General features: G+C 38.2%; 1 protein-coding gene across 2 annotated transcripts; it reads left to right on the forward strand.

The window, feature by feature from the left end:
- The first annotated feature begins 334 nt into the window (after positions 1-334).
- LOC121318761 (lysophosphatidic acid receptor 4-like) lies at positions 335-18,025 on the forward strand. Of its 2 annotated transcripts, none has more exons than XM_041255788.1 (2): positions 335-705; positions 14,956-18,025. In XM_041255788.1, exon 2 carries the CDS (start codon positions 15,186-15,188, stop codon positions 16,248-16,250), a length of 1,065 nt encoding a protein of 354 aa, XP_041111722.1. In that variant the 5' UTR covers positions 335-705; positions 14,956-15,185; the 3' UTR covers positions 16,251-18,025. The 2 variants fall into 2 exon arrangements, with proteins under 2 accessions (XP_041111722.1, XP_041111721.1); XM_041255787.1 differs by lacking the exon at positions 335-705 and adding an exon at positions 8,917-9,695.

Here is an 18,025-nt window from a genome sequence, read left to right on the forward strand (position 1 = left end):
AACAATGACTGTTTCTATGCAGATTCCTTACTTTGAGATTACTGTGCTGTTCCTTTTTGTTCCCCATTATTCATGATAGGTGTATTTGATAGAAGTGATCAAATATATGATTCCTGATGCATAATTGATACTACATTTATTTATTTTACAAATTCTCACCTAATAAGGCTACCAAAATGATATTGTCTGGACAGCTGTGCAGTGCTAGCATATGGAGGTTTCCTTGGAAAAAATGTGAACTACTGGGAACAGGGAAAATTAATGATTAAAGACATCTTTCAATACAGGATAAAAGACCGCATGCAAGCTCACTTAGGCTGGATACTTTGGGGGTCGGAGAAGTGGGGTGGTGGGGAGAATTTGAAGCATCCAATCCCAGTTCAGTTCCGCAGCCAGTCCTGCTGGCAGATTCGCCAAGGGTTGAGTTACAGAAGGAGGATGACCTCACCGTCCTGCACAGGATCCCTGCACAGCATCTGTTCATGAAGAAGGCCAGTTCTCTTCCCTCACTCCTAGAGCGTTCCTCCGGCAGTGTGCTTCGGCTCCCCCAGCTCCTTTGAAACTATGGGATTCACAAAGCCGGCATTGATTGAAAACTTCTGTGAGCAAATTAGAAAGGGCTGGGAAGTACAATTTCGGATCTACCAACTGTGCTGCTCAGCTGTTGAGGCACATGGAGCGAGGCAGGAGAGTCATCCCAGTTAGGTAAGTCTTGCGTTTAGTTTTCTTGCCTGAGCTTTAAACGCAGTTGGTTCTGTGCAAGCTGTTACTTTACTATTTTCTGGAAAGACAGCCGGCAAGCACAACTGTGGACTTGCCTAACAGTGCCAAGATGATGCAGGAACAGAAAGAAAGCGCTGGAAGATTATTTTGCTCTGGAGATCAGGGTTAGCAGCAGTTCTATAGGAACACGTGCACAAATGAGACCTCTTGTTGCCAATGACATTCACACATATTGTGCATTCCCATTAGCCAATGCTATTTATTCATAGTTTTCTAAGTACTAGGTTCTCATTTAGCCACAGTTCTTTTTTAAAAGTTCTGCGGAGCGTGTCTGGCATACCTCTGTTTGATTGCCTATACAGAGAGATTGGGATTGGGTCCAGGCTGTCTGCTAGCAGTGCCCACCAGTGCCCGCTGCAGGGAGGGTGAACAGGCAGGGTTAGCAGACAGTGGTCTATGATACGCTAGTGGATACTGCTCAACTTAGCGCATAATGTGATAAAAAAAAATACTGGTCCTGAGGGACCAGGGGAAACGCAAGGACATCGATTTGTACCCAGGCTCCATCTGGTATGTGCAGATAAACATATGCCTTGCGCTTCTCTTGATACCACAGAATGCGCATAATGAACACTAGCATATGCTGTGCGTTAAACTGTTTAAAATATACTATTTGAAAACAATTTAAACTTATTCTACAAGAATTTGTATCGTCACGCCTCATGCATTTCTTCTGCATATCCTCACTGGCTGACAGAAAACAAATGAGTGTAACAAAGTCAACAGTTTATATTGAGTTATATTCTAGACAACTGTGGATTGCTAACATGTGGCGGTTTCCTTGGAAAAAGTGTGAACTACTGGGGAACATTTTCAGTAACACTTTAGTTTAGGGATCCATTAAAAGTGATTATAAACAATCTCTAAACATGTTATTAGGTATGCTGTTACAATGATAGAATATGATTAGAAATAATACGACTATTATTATTTTATTTATTTTTTTTGCTATCGTTAATAATCGCTTATAATGGATCCAGTCTGCCTGCCTGTCTTTGCAGGTCTGTCTGTTTGTCTTTATATGCCTGTCTCACCAATTGGATGGGACTGCTTTGCTTTTGCAGTACAGTTATTGTTATTGCTCATCATTGGCTCTCCTCAGTAACCAATCACTGCTTATCCTATGACTTTTATCGGACGTGCAAGACAGAACTATTTTCAAAAACTTTTTGCAATAACAAATGACATCACATACATCCATAAAGTCAGAATCTTACAAAAAAAAAAAGTGAGGCCTAATCATGTTTGGCAAAATTAATTAAAATATTAACAAAAATTAAAACATTTTACAATTATACAAAATGCCTTCTGTCCCAAGACATTTTTTAACTAGTTCAGTTCAGGTGTGGTCTGTGTTAGTCATGGGATGTCTGTGAAGGTTTTAAGGGTGTCTTTGGTGTGAAGCTACAGAGTGCTAACAACATGCTTTTAACCAGCACAGAAATAATGGAAAAAGAATTATCCTAAAAAGTCACCTTGTAAAAGTTTTCCAGTGTTGCACTCACGTCTGAGTGATCCCACAAGGCACCAACTGAAACACCATGCACATGTTCAGATTAGTGTTACCCAAACACACCAGGAAAAATTAACTTGAAAGTACAGTACAGCTGGATTTTGGAAAAGAAGCATGACCAGACCTAAATTAAACATGGCCTATGATCTGTAAATGCAGGAAGGGCTACAGTCTCAAAGGCTGCCGATGCTATGAGAATAGTCATGTGAGTGTGTACCGTTCTGTACGTTTATTCCCATGCTGTGGGGGGAGGGGGAACCAGATTGTAATCTGGAACTTGTTTACTGCTTGTGTAACGCACAGCAACCCCACCTCTATCATTCCCATGGTTGCTGGTCAGTGCAGTACCAGGTCGTCCTCACAACATGGCAGTTGGCCTTTGACCACGATTCAAGGTTTGACATTAGACAGGGAGATCAGTTTGATGTATAACCCTAAATGGATGCTCTGAGAAAGATTTGCAGGACTTTGGAGACACATTGTTCAGTGTCAAGTTACAGTTGTCCCTCAAGGGGCCAGCCTCACACTTAAATAATGCCATACCACACAGCAAAAGAAGAGGGAATATCTTTTACACCGAAGCATAACCCATAAGGAAGCATTGTATACTGGCTGTCTTGATCTGATATATTTACAAGTGTGAATGATTTGACAGTGTGCAGTTCAATCTGAAATCAGAAAGAACACATCTGATGTACAAATCCCAGCAAGGATGACTAAAAACATGAGAGGTATTCTCAAATATATTTAATAAATGTGGAGTATTCAACCCAGAAATACTTAAATACTGGTTTAATAATAATAATAATAATAATAATAATAATAATAATAATAATAATAATAATAATAATAATAGAGTGGTGCACATGCAGATCAATTTTTCAAGAGGTATCACAGCACAATTCCCTTGAAATGAAGCAAAATATGTACATTTCCACTCTACCTTAAACTAACCAGAGCTGATATCTCCCAGTGTGTCAAAAAACGTACCTTGTTTTTGAGATTACACAGTGCTAGATTAAGAAAGTCAAGCCAAAAAAAAAAAGGGAATTGTGCATATGGGGAAACCTTAAGGAAGGGAATATCTTGGTTCTGAAACATTCCCCTAATTTGAACCCAAGGGTATCAGCCAGGTACCTCCCTCACCCAATCAATGTATAACGAGAGATGGGGAGGCAGAGCAGCTGGGAGAGGTCTGCTCTGTTTACAGTACGGGTCAATCCAGGAAGTCTTCGAAGCTGTCTTCCAGCAGCTCCTTGCTCTCATCCTTCTGGTTGTGAGCACAGGCCTTGGTGTTCAGCAGTGCTACTGTATATTGACAGAGCCAGTGCAGAACAGCTCCGCTACACCATGTTCATAAACAATCAAGCTGTGCTACAGTGTTGCACTGCACACCAAATCCAGACTTTGGATTTGTATCACTTCTAGCTTTTATTATTTTTGCTAATTTATTCTTCCATCCATAAGTACAAAATACACAGTGGTAGCATATGTAGCAGCATACCTTCACCCCTCCTATAAATGTTCTGAATTGCAGACCTTATTATGTGCACTAATCCTGAAGACCCTCTGTCTGTGCTGGCACTGGTGTATTTTGCACTTCTTTTGATGTGTAGGACTATTTGTTGCTTGTGGTTATTGAGGTACCAAATAATTAGCAAAAGCACATTCAAATCCTGTTGTAAATATAATAGAGTATTAAACCACTGTTAGTGCACACAGACCAGGGGTCCACATGGTCAGTCTCACGGTCCAAACCAGGGTTCAAACAAAGCGGGACACCACTGGCGGACATTGTTCCCATGGCTATAGCAATAAATAAAGTATTTAAAATGATATCTTCATGGTTTAGATCAGGACACCAGAGCTCAGTCTCTAAAGTTGACAGAAACCAAGTGCTGGAACCACACAGCTTTTTACATTCAGACGCTGAGTTCAAATAATTAAACATTAAGGAACACTGGGGTGTACATTACATAGGTTACTAGAATTATTATTATTTTTTTAATACTAACTGGGGAATATCTTAAACATTGGCAGGTCTAAATACTGCTGCTTTTTTTACTCCATCAAGAGAGACTTTGTCAAAACATTTGTCATTGAATTTATAAAACTTATTTTTGTACTACTTGTGTTTACTATCAGCCTATGCCCCCTTGCCACAGTCACTGTGGTAATATTCAAAGTGCTTAGCAAGGACAATTGGGAGGAACTGCATAGCATACTAAACTAAAACAAGCACTACAAGGCGATTAAAAAGCTTTTGAAGTCGTTTTTTTTATGACGATATGACTTAGAGACTGGACTGCTCTTGTCAATAACAGCTGAGGCCATGCAATTCTTTCTCCAAGTCCTGAGAACTGGAACTCGTAACCTTTCTGACTCGGACACTCACTGGCTCCATCCTGGCGTGCTCGGGGGGCAGTGGTGTGGGTGGGGGCGCCTCCACAATAATTGACTTCAAATTGCTTCCGAATGGATTTAATAGTTTAAGTAGCAAATGGACAGCAAATGGATTGCAGCACGACTGATGATAACGTCCTCGTTTACATGCATATACCTGAATTGGAGAGCCCACTGGACCCTGGGTGAGTACTGAGTGAGTACTCCTTTTGTATTGAACAAACTGTCTTGTCCTTATTTAGGCATGTATTTGACACAGACTGGGTGGTTTGCATCTAACCCACTAAAAAGTTAGGTATATGATACATTTGTTATATTATGAATGCCGTTTTAGTTGTTATAAATACAAGCAAAGTTGTACCAAGCTTCACAACATAACAGCTCAAAGTCAGTTTTTTTCAAAGTCCAATTCTCTAACTAATTCAACTGAGAAAACTCAGGAAATCTGCATCATACTTTTTACTGGTTTATGCCAGAAGTTAATCAGCACCAGTATTGGCAGAGAAATGCACACAATAAAACATTTTTTAGTTCTCCCTTAAGCCACTGAACTGGCACCTCAGGTACAAAGTTATTGGATAAATAGATAAAATGGATAAGAACTTCTAATACTAATTATTTAACTCACTTTACTATGAAACTACTCAGGATGTTTTTAATACATTTACAAAGAAAATAACAGTTTAGAATCTTGGAAATTCAATGTCCAACATTTTAACTCAATATCTAGAACTGTTTTTATTAATTTTTCCTTGAAACTGACTTTGGTCTGGCACAACATATCCACAAAAGCTATTACTAATAAAAAATTTTTTTAAAAAAGATTGAATATCTAGATTGTATAACCAGGAAATATAGTAAAAATAAAGCAAAAACCATACAGTATTAATCTGACAGATATTGTCAATAAAAGACCTAGCGCAAAGCACAGCTGCCATTATGAATCGTGCTCGTGATATTCCTGTGATGTGGTTGTTTCACGACACCCTGAAACATTTTCTCCTTAGAGTCCGGACCTCCACTTTGAGAACTGCAGTTTTATTCTATAGCAAAAGTAGGCTGAAATTCAGAGGCATAGAATGCCAGGAAATTACTAAAACCAAAATTTCTCTGGTTGTTTTTATAAAGATACAAGACCCCTAATGTTTCTGACACCCCCTGGTGTTCCTGTCTCCTGGCCTGCTCTGCGCTCTTTGTCCTTTACCCTCACTGACTCTCTCACTCACCATATAGTTATTGAGCTGAAGAAATTCACAGCCAGAGCCAATGGGAGAGACTCCAGTTATTTTAATAGGGGAATTTCTAGCTGAATTCAATTAAGCACTACATTATAATTTATGATGTGTTAAGAGGAGTTTATGTGGTCGACCAGGAAACAATTTTATGCTCTGGAATACTGTGACAGGGTTTTATTTTTAAGTTATTTTTATCAAGAGTGAATCGTCCTAATTAAAATAAAGCAAAGTGGTGTTGTGCTGCTGTGTTTGACCCCTCAGGACTTGCTATAGAACACAAAGCCTCTGTACCGTATTTGAATTGTGTTACACTGCACGGATACAGTCCTGCTTATGTAAGTGGCAGTGTATGTGGGATGCTCTGCCATTATGGTTTATGCCTCCTGTCAGTGAGATGAGGTTTAAAGTTACACAGCCATTAATGCAGTAGAGCCGGTCTGTATAAAGGTATTAATGCAGGACGCTGGGTAGACAACTTTTAAGCATAAATGTGCCATGAATAATTTTCTCCTAAAGAAGGCTAATGGACAAAATCTGGTTTCTTAATGTATTGCCGCTAACCACAATGCTACAAGAGGTAATCAGCCTGAAGGAGTCTCCCATAAGCGCTGTAGAGCTGAAACACTAAGTCACTTCATAGAATGAAAGCAGCTGACTCTTTATGCCGAGTAATTGTCTGTAGGGCGGTCATTAACATGCACAAAGCAGGCTGTGGCTTCAGAAACTCATTTCAAACAGGCATCCCTGGTGGGAATCAAACCCGCATCCCAGAGGTTACAGTGTTTAGCAGAATATCCTGCAGTGTTACATGAAATGACATGTCTTTTTAATGCAAATCATTTAAAGTTGCCTGACAGGGTGGGTACCCATATACAGCTTTCTTCAGCATTGTTTAACTTGAGTTCTAAACCTACTCCTTCAATTAATACAATGACCTGATTTCAGCGGAAACACTCAATTCATAATGTTTCCCCCCATAGCTGTACTGATAGAAAACTACTGAAACAGTACTTGGTGAAAACTGATATGGGCCTTCATTATACCAGGGATTCTCTGATAAACCCAAAGCCCAACTGCATAGATATATTTAGATAAAGGGTCTGAGTTGGCAAGTACAGACCACAGATTTGCCCTAACAGATGAGTAGATGGGTAGTGGAAGATGTGAAATGTGCACAAGCATTTAACTAAAACTGAATTAAGTTTCAAGAAATTAACCCTTTTGGCTAAACTTAATTTTCTATGTAGAATTAAAAATCTGTCCTTGTGGTATGTTCTCTGAAATTTAGACCACAAAGACAATAGATATGTGACAAAACCATATTTGTTAGAGTTAATTTTTTTAATGTATTTTCATTGTAGGGTTAAGAAACATGTTACTTGTTTGAATGCAGTCTGGTGCTTATGTAAAGACAAAAACAAGTGCTTGACAGCTTAGTGAGAAATAATGCTTGTTGCTGCCATCTGGTGATAGCCAAGGGAAGTTTATTTGGCACTGTGTCTGACATGTCAAGCACGACTGGTCCACTGGTGGAAAATAATTAAAAACAGACACAATTGTGTACAAAAAGCAAAAGGTTATTATGTCTTACAAAATACGATTTTTGAGTTCTACAAATCTGCCTGCAAAGCAGTTGTTTTTTTAAATATATTTTTTAAAAGACAGCAAGGTGGATTTAAAAGATTGAGTAATATAAAATGTGTGCGGTGGTGAGGAGCATTCCGATTTGAGAAAGGGTCAAGTGAAGTGATCTTTTTCAGTAACACATTAGCTGTGGAATAGTTTATTTTCAGTGCGTTCAAGGTGTTCAGAAACCAGGACATCCTGTGGGCTATTGCTACTGTAATGCTACAGCACATTCTGCAGTCCAAGGATAACTTCCCTTTCATGAGGAAAGCCAGCAGGGTTTTGAAATGAAGTTCCTCTCCAGACACACCGGGATTACTGTCTTTTTCGATAAATCTGAGAGACATATTTTATGATTTAACTTTTTGATGTAAAGCTAATTGATGAATGTTACTAGCACCAAGAACAGCAAACCAGTTTAAAGCTATCCATTATTAAAGCTATCCATTATACAGCAAGAGGCTTCTTAATTGCACTATAGTCGAAAGCAGCCTTGTATTGAATAGAACGTTTTGGGACAGACAGTGTTAAGAGTTAAAGGGAGGAGCTGACCTCTAAGACAACTTTGGAGCAGAAAGTTTTAGAATTAGTGTGGTTAGTAGGGTTATATTAGAGTGTTGAATGAAAGAGATGATAGTTGTCTTCAGTTAGAGGAGAGAGCTATTGAATGAAGTTGATGAGTAATAATAATAATAATAATAATAATAATAATAATAATAATAATAATAATCTTTATGTTTATATAGCGCCTTTCATAGTGGACCACCATCACAAAGCACTTTATAAGATAGATTAGGGTGTGTGAACTATGCACTAGTCACTTAAAACAACATCTCACCCGAAGATGGACAGCAAGGAGGTTAATTGACTTGCTCGGTGTCACACAATGAGTCAGTGGCTGAGCTGGGATTTGAACGGTTGGTATGAATGATCTTTTTTTTCTGACTCTATAAACGATTATTGATAACTAAGATTGATTTCCACCTGTAATAATGCACATATAAATTGAAAAAACCCAACCACAAATTGTTTCCAAAACGAAAAACAAAGCAAGTGACCTGAAGGGATATGACTGATAAATCACAGAGCTGCTTTTCAGTTTTAGTTGCCAGATCAGCCAAAGTTATATTAGTAAGGGCCAGGACAGTCTAGTGCACAGCTGTGCTTGTCACCAAAACTAAAGGAAACTTGTTTTCAAAGTGTCAGACCTGCCGAGGTTACATAAATACAATCACACAAAATTGTATTCTGTAAGATTTTGCTCCGATGAACAAAGGGAAAATAATGAAAAATACCCGTAGTGACATTGACAGGAAAGGCCTCTTTTCATTAAATAGTGTGTGATCGCGATGCCAGGAACAGGCAACAAAGAGTTTGAGACTAAATTGGGCTGGATTTAAAGTCGAGCAAACAAACTACAATGAAGTCTGGATCACACTTCATTTAAAAACAATGAGAGAACCGGAAGCCAAAGAAACAGTCCTGTAGCAGCTACACAGTATTGTGTGTAAACTCTAACCACATAACGACCACGGTTCGGTTCAGTGAAGCTTGTTTATTTATTGGTTTATCTACCTACCTAGTAATCGACCGACGTTATCTATCCACTGTCTTGGCAAGAAAGGAGTGATTGAAAGATAAGAAATCATTAATATGTTGCTGTATTTACCTCATAAAATACTAGTACTTTTTTTTTTCCAACTGAACACTTACTCTACGCAATACGCAAAAAGGAAACCCACAACCAAGATTTTCTTACAGCGTTGCCGTTCCATTCAGTCTCTAAGATCCCCTACCAACGCTAGCTCAGCTCCTCACGGGGTCCTCTTTGTATCTGAAGCAAACGCCGGACCTATTCTGGTCTCATTTCCTGTTCTGGCTGCTTTGGCATACACACAATATCTCACAGCTCATAAACATTTGAGAAAACTGCGAATGTAAAGAAACTTATAGATTTACATTGTGCGCACCGTTTGGATTTGCGTGAGTTGTCCACAGTTGTCTGGTCAGTCCTGCCTCAACAGCAAGAAAGCTTTATGTGAAGTTTAACTGAAGAAAGAGATGGAAAACTACAACTTGAATGACCTAACGGTGCCTCCAACCTCATAACCCATTAAAACAATACTATAGACGGGGTAAGTTAAAAGCCGTTTTGCTGTTCCAAACCATGACTGGAGAAAACATTATAATCCGCTCTTTTATTTTTTGTGACTCATTTCTGTGAGGTGGGAGATTCAGTACCAGTTTTTGGAAAGTCTGAACAGTGTTATTATTATTATTATTATTATTATTATTATTATTATTATTATTATTATTATTATTACATTTTTGTTTAAACATAGTATCATTACTTGTTTTATTATATTTTAATTAATCAGTATTTTGGTTGAAGTTAATAGCTAATAACTTTGTTAATAGTTAATAGTGATGTGTTAAATATGCACATTTCCTACAATTTTACCTTAAATAAAATGCGTCCATACATACTGACGTTAAAGCTACAGAAGTGACTGTACTGTTTTTTGGTATTGTATGGGGTTACCAGCATTGACAAAAGTAATAGTGCCTGTGTAGTGTTAGAAAGTGGTACATCGTCGCAATGTGGTACGCGTACCAAAGCGTGACCCGCGTAATGTTAGAAAGTGGTACGCGCTGTCATTGAAAGCGGCACGCTGTGACATTTTGGTACATATGCAATCAATTTCGATGTGATGTGTTTCCTACTGTCAAACAGAGATACATTTGCCACTAATTAGCCTATATATTATTCTTTTGCAAACCATTAATTACACTTAATGTTTTTGCAAACTGGAAACAGACAATCAAATTCTAATAATAATAATAATAATAATAATAAACAATTCACAACGAACAAGACAAAATGAGAAAGCCACCGCAATGTTGCAGAAGTAAAACAATGTACAAGACCCAATTTATTGCATATGATAAATATATACACACTATTTTGATTATGGTGGATACATATGATAAGTTCAATTTAAAAAGATGAAAAAGACCAAAAACAGCATAACGTGCCAGATTTGCTTTCTAAGCAGAAATTGTTTAGAAATTGCTGCGGACCACTTTTTATCCGTGTACCTGTAAAATAACAGGACACCTCAAGGAACTCTAAATGTATCAGCCACATGTTCTCATTTTATTGGCATTTTTTGTGTGTATGGGTCTTATTTGGTTCATTTTGAAAATATATATATATTTTTGACCAATTTGAAATATTGTAATTATATTAATAAAAAAACTTACTTGTCAATATGATACATAAAAAACGATGTAAAATACACATGAATATTTATATAAAAACGTTTTTTTTACATGTTTTTTTAAGATGTTACATTCTAAAGGGAAATATCCAGTCATAGAAAATAAATATGCAACAGCAACATGTTAAATTGCTAATGCAAAGGCATTTATCGTATGATTTAAATATTTTATAATACATTTACAATAGGACTGAAGACAGTCACACAATTCAGTTTGCATGTTAATCTATGCTCTATGTCTCTCATTAAAAGTAGACAGTGAGGTGTTGCAGCACATGTTTAGAATATGACATTCTGAAAATGGAAGCCTAAGGCTTGCTGTAACTAAATATGGCTCATGTTTATGTTTTAAAAATAAGTATGTATTGTCCTGATTGTCCTGGGATGTGGTGACTTTTCCTGTGTATGAAATAGGAAGAGCTGCACAGGAGCAATCCTAACCCAGAGGGACGGAGAGGAAGGGATCAGAGGGGAGTCTTGTAGAAGAGCAGAGCAGGCGAATGGCATTTCGAGGATCTCAGGGATGATCAATGTCTCTGTCGCTCTCTTGCTGTGCTTCACAGTATAGGCGCTTAGCAGCAGAGTCTCAATGGGATTACCCAGTGGGGGTGTCCATCAACACCCCTAACAGCTTTAGGACTGACAAACTAACTGAATTCCATGTGCTTATATTGTCCAAGACACCTCCAGCTTTCCTAGCTAAATTAGATTCTAATAGTGTATAGACAGGTGGATGTAACTGTCTTCTCTCCAGCAGGAGTTACAATAGAAAAATAAATCGTATTTCTTATTAGTTCCAACCTTGTTCTAAATTGTTTCATTGAATCAATTAAACTTCCACCCAGATCCTGGAGTCGTTCAATATGTCATTTTACTTGTTGAACCCAGAGTGGAATTGCCTTCCAGGATCGTAATTGGACAACCCTGGCCTAGGGGATCGCTACTGTAGTACCAATTCCAGTTCCCTTCAATTTGCTCATATCAATATGCTTGAGTTTTGTTTTGTTTTTTAAATAGGGACGTTTGTGTCAGAATTATAACAACATTCCTTTCATTCCATCCCCCCAATCACAGATACACAATAGCACATTTTTTCCATACTTCAAACTAACAACGTTTTTTGTGGTACAGCTGTTTTGGTTAGAAGCAAGCATCATGAGAAGAACGTTTTTTTTTTTTTCTTTTTTTTTTTTTTTTAGTGAGAGTAATGAATGCATTACTTCAAGTCATCTGATTTGGGTCAGTGACCACCACAACTTCAAATGATACCTTTGCCCCCAAGGATCATTTAGCTGGAGTTTCAGGCAAGCTAGTCCAGTCTCTGTACAGACAGCTCTCCTTGTAACCGAATTGCTGTGATTCCTTATAAAATGGGATCTGGACAGTTCATTAAACGTTTTCATTAAACAGACTCTTGTAGTTTCTTCTAACAGTCACATTTCCAGTAATTGCCTTTCGGACAGGCAGTATTGCAATCCTTACTGTTGACATAAATCTAGGTCGACCATGGGTATGCATATAAATACACATGCAAACCACATGAGTACAAACATCCAGCAGCCAAGCGCACACACAAACCACACACAAACACAGACATGCTCAGTACAGTTAGGTTTTTTTTTTTAAAGCAAGCAAGCTACACAACCACAAAGCCAGCCATATATATATATATATATATATATATATATATATATATATATATATATATATATATATATATATATAATGCATACGTCCCAATCTTTCATTACGAGCGGTAAACGATTTCCGTTAAATTTAAGGCAATTTGATCAACAGGATAGTTGTCATGTCTCAGTAGCTATCCCGAATTTAGGGCTACAATCATGTGTGTGCAGATATACTCACGATGCTAGTGTCGTTTAAAAAATTTTACGTCCATTTTCATTTAAAAAGATTACCACATCGTGACCACTTGTGTTGGAGGTATTATAAGTCTTGACTTTTGCTGAAACCTCCCTTCATCTCCTTGTCATGCTGAATTTTACATTATTTTGAGATATGCCAATGTGTCAGCCCTGTATTGAATTTTGTCCGTATTTAAGCTATTAATTTGCTCACATTACGTTTCATTTTTCAATGATGTATTTCTTTTTTTTTTTTTAAAGCCCATTTACTTGAACACAACATACTTACCTGGTAGGTCAATCTTTAATCAGTATAAAATATTAAAGCATTTAAAACTGTAGATTTAAGGGATGATTGCTTAACTATGCCTTATTACTAACGTATTTGTAGTAGCGTATTTTTTAGTGTAATGTTAGGATAACAATTTCACGTGGTCCATTTCAAAGAAACATCACGTGAGGAAATTCTCAATTTTCACTTGAGCTATTTTGTGTTTTGACATTTTTGTACTTCTTTGATATGTAAAAGGTAGATTTAGTTTATAATTTTCCAATTTAACAAAGTCATTTTACAAAAATTTGGAAATTTACACCGGGCCGCGACCTCCCCCCCCAAGAAAAAAATGACTGAAGAGATGAGTCACAAATAACGCAAGGAATATGGCAGAGAAAAGAGGCGGCACACTTTTCAAGTAACCTGGCTTTCACAATTTCACTACACCTTCAGAAAATAAGATGTGCCGCAAAGTTTGTGTCCAGAGTGGCACATTTGTGACTGGGTCGTCTGCTTTTAAGATTTTAAAGCACACAAACAATTGCATAATCATTATGTGTTTAACTGCATAATCATTATGTGTTTAACTGTGTGAAACTGATGAAGGCAAAGACTGCCAAACAAGGCACATCAAAAGCATAACAGTTACTGCACACTGTAAGCACCTCTGTGATTTTAAACTAAAAGTGCTTTTTAGAACAGCTCAAGCCTTTGCAAAGCAACTCAGCTGTATTCTGGTTTTGAATGGGTGTGTGACCTGGATGAGGCAAAAGGATTAAAATATGGGGGAAACCTATAGAAATTCAAAACAGGTACAGGAGTGTATATATGCTATTGTGAGGACCCAGTGTCCAGCCCAATTAACCAGAATGGCAACAGCTAAATATCAGTTATCTCGTCCGGTTCTACAGGTTTAATTACTGAGTTCCATTACTGAGGCTATGTGAAGTAAGCTGTCAACTGCACTGTCCACACAGACTTTATTGGGGTTCGGAATGTGGGGAAGGCAGATGCAGAAACCCATTCAGTGAATTTGGGAATGAGCATTCATGTTTATTGTATCTGTTTTTTTTTTTTTTTTTTTTTTTTTTTTTTAAATACAATAGAAAAATCTAAATTTAGAAGTGTTCATTTTTTAGGAAAATAAAATGTAAGCCTAATATTTTTGGGACCCCAACAGTTGTTGATTCCAACCAGGAATGTCACATAAGGACTAGTAAGTTTCAAAGGGTACTTAGGACTAGTACCACAATTTTGTGAGTTTCTAACTCTGCTATGATATAGCTTTGCATTTAAATTGGAATTCACACCAATCTAGCTTAAATGGATGATGTACTTGATATTGAATTGCATAAGTGTCCCATTTAAAGTTGTTAATGAGGTTGAAAAGACTCCAGGGGCATTAATTGGAGGTCTGTAGCAGAAGGTACAGTTAAGATACAACAAAATAGATTTTGTGTTAAACTTGCAAAAGTTATCTGCTTCTGTTTTGACAGCTTTTCAGTTTTAGTAAATTATTGAACATATTTATATTTTTATTTTGTTTTATCATTTTTAAAGTTTTGTCATTGGTGAATATGTTTTGGGTTGCTATTGGGTCAATTGGATTAACTTATCCATTGAATTCAATTGTGTATGAAGTCTAAATAATGGAGTGTAACATAAAACTACAACAAAATTCATATGAATTTAAAGATTCATATGAACTTTTTAAAGAACAATGAGGCAACAAGACACTTGAAACAGCTTTGAAACCCTTAAAACTAGCATCATGAAATGGTCTAGCTCTGGTTGTTATGATCAACGTTTTCCTTGCTGCATCCAGCACCACCGTGTCAGACATTTCTAGGTAATAGGAAATGCAGACGGCCCCGGCTGCCTTTGATCTCACGAGACAATGACATGAAATGCAGTAAAGTGGCTGGGTTAATCCACCTCTACTAATGCTTTGTTTTTTGTTTTGTTTTTCTTGCAGGAGAGAGACAACTAGCAGACCACAGCAGCGGGAGAGGCAGATGAAAGTTATTCTTCGAAGATATCTAAGAGTAGGAATGTCTGTTTACCAGTAGTCCTGTTTGCTTGCGATCCTTGTATATTCTGACTTTATAAAATGATGGTTGTCGTGTGCCTATTCTTGAGGTGCATTTTTGGATACAGCTACTGAAGGTAGGTTTCAAGGTGTCAGACTCTAACGAGAGACCTGGGATGGCAAGCACAGACAACAGCAGCAGTGGCAATTGCTTGATTGATGATTCCTTTAAGTACAACCTGTACGCGGCTGTCTACAGCGTGGTCTTTGCCCTCGGACTGATCACCAACTGTGCCTCCCTTTTTGTCTTCTGCTTCCGCATGAAGCTCCGCAATGAGACCACCGTTTTTATGACCAACCTGGCTGTGTCAGACTTGCTTTTCGTCTTCACCCTGCCTTTCAAGATCTTCTACAACCTGAACCGCCACTGGCCCTTTGGAGATGAGCTTTGCAAGGTCTCAGGGACGGCCTTTCTTACCAATATCTACGGCAGCATGCTGTTCCTTACATGCATCAGTGTGGACCGCTTCCTGGCCATTGTCTACCCTTTCCATTCTCGTTCCATAAGAACCAGGCTCAATGCCGGGATTGTGTGTGCTGGGGTCTGGCTGCTTGTCCTGGGAGGTGGGATCTCTGTTTCTTTCTTCTCCACCACCAATGTGTCCAACACTAGCACAACCTGCTTTGAGGGCTTCTCCAAGTCAACCTGGCGGACATACCTGTCCAAGATCACCATCTTCATTGAGCTGGTTGGCTTTCTCATCCCTCTGCTCCTCAACCTGGCTTGTTCTTCAATGGTACTCCGGACGCTACGCAAACCTGCCACCCTCTGCCAGATTGGAACCAACAAGGAGCGTGTACTCCGGATGATTGTGGTGCACGTGGCTATCTTCGTGGTCTGCTTCGTTCCCTACAACTCAATCCTCTTTCTCTACGCCATGGTGCGCTCCCAGGCAGTGGCCAGCTGCAGACTGGAGAGGTTCGTCCGGACCTTTTACCCCATCACACTCTGCATCGCCACCCTCAACTGCTGCTTTGACCCTTTTGTCTATTACTTCACCTCTGAGTCCTTCCAGAAGTCCTTCAGCCACGGGAAGGTACAGATCAAGATGGACAACACGTTCAGGAGCGAGGTTCCCCTCTCCAGCAAGGACAGTCTGCCGTCCATGCAGGAGGAAGGGGTCGTGGTTGACAGGACAGCCGTCAATGGAAGAAAACTAGTATTAGAGTCACAGTTCTGATCCCAATTGTTAAGGAGGGATGGTGAGAGCAGGGGACCCAGTCCACCACAACAGGAAAGATTTATTAAAAGCAAGGCAGGATGGACTTTTTTGAGAAGAAAATAGGCCTGGCCAAAAAAGGAACTTTCTTTGGGGAAGGGAGAAGGGGATGAGCAAAGCCCTTTAACTAACTTTTTTTGTACAGATCCATGTGTGACATGTGCAAGTGTTGAGTCACAAATGCAGTTTCAGTTGTATTGAAGACCACAGCAGAGTGTGAACTGCCAAGTAATGTGTATGTGTTGAAGAATTGTGTGTTCAACAGAAAACAACAGCAATGCTGAAATAACCTAACCCCAGGATTGCATTTTGATTATGGCACTGCTATACATATAGCACCTTTTTAAAGATTACTGCGTGCATTTGTTAACTGCATACAATGACATAAACCAATTATCTTTTATCACTGCTGTTATTTGTTTTGCTATCTGGTTCATTTTTAAGCTGTTCTAATGATTGTATTACCATTATTAAAATGTAATCCTACGGTAAGGTTTGACAATCTTTTTATTAAATAGCGTTATAGGTCTTCAAAGGTCTCCTGCCTTCCAGCTTAGAGCTGTGTTTGATGGCTACCAGCAGGGTACTAAGTTAATCCCACTCATGCAGCAGATGTTATCTTGCTGGTGTGTTACTATTAGAGGTGGTTTAGAAAGCCCTTTGTTTATATATCTCTGTACAAAGATTGGGGGATTTGGCTAATGTTTAATGTTCCAGAGCACTGTTATTATTAAATGCATTGTACAGTAAAGTTGTAACTTCATTGGAACTAGCATGTGAGTCATATATATACGTATAGGTGATTATTACGCAAGAAATACACTATAAGGTGTCTTACTCAACCATTAAATATCTAATTACATACATAGAAGTTTACTATGGTCAATTAGCAGTGTGAGTGGATTTGATTTTGCTATGCATTTAACATGGTATACCATACAGCAATAAGAAAAATATTTAAAATGCAAGGTCTTTTTTTGTTAACACCCTGGGAAATACAGACAAGCATGACATTATTGCGCTCTGTGGCTTAAAGTGTGACTAAAGCTGTTTCCAAGGCAACTGCTATGAAGGAGGAAACACACAAACAAAAGCAGTGAAAGTTGATTGGGGACAGCCCCCCCACACACACACACTCAGAGCAGTGTCTTGCATAGAATTTAGTTTCTCACTTGCTTGCCACTGAAAGAAACAATTTGTACAAGCAACAGACCTAACAGCAAATGTGGGCTATATGCAGTATATGTATTTGCATGTGTAATGTGCAAGAAATTATATAAGTTGATGATGTGTCCCCAGGTTAAAACAGAAAAGTATATTAACTGCTCTTATATCTGATGGCCAAAGTTTTAGACAAACCTGTCTCTAAACCATCTCTTTTAAAATTCAGGATGTATGACATTAAGGCTGCATATGCTGTAGAACTCTACATTTTATAAATGGGATTCATAAACAGAGTAGAAGATTAAATATTAAAAGATTAGTGTTTTCCCACTGTGAATATCCATATACCTGGAATAAAAGAACACTTTTTTGTTAAATTCTTTCTGACAGTAAAGGTCTGTTTCTGACTATTTATCAACAAACTGTACAACCTAGCTGTGTTTTGTCATGCCCATTAACTCTTCAATTTCTTTAACAATGCTGGTTTCTTTTTATTAAACAGATGCAGTTTTATTCATATTTTAAAACTGTCGCTTTCTGAATGTCAGATTTCTGTGATAAAGAAGTTATTA

Source organism: Polyodon spathula, chromosome 7, assembly GCF_017654505.1.
Source record: "Polyodon spathula isolate WHYD16114869_AA chromosome 7, ASM1765450v1, whole genome shotgun sequence".
NCBI classification, from domain to species: domain Eukaryota; kingdom Metazoa; phylum Chordata; class Actinopteri; order Acipenseriformes; family Polyodontidae; genus Polyodon; species Polyodon spathula.

Coding starts and splice junctions, on each gene's coding strand:
- LOC121318761 (XM_041255788.1), top strand. CDS start 15,186: ATGGCAAGCACAGACAACAGCAGCAGTGGCAATTGCTTGATTGATGAT.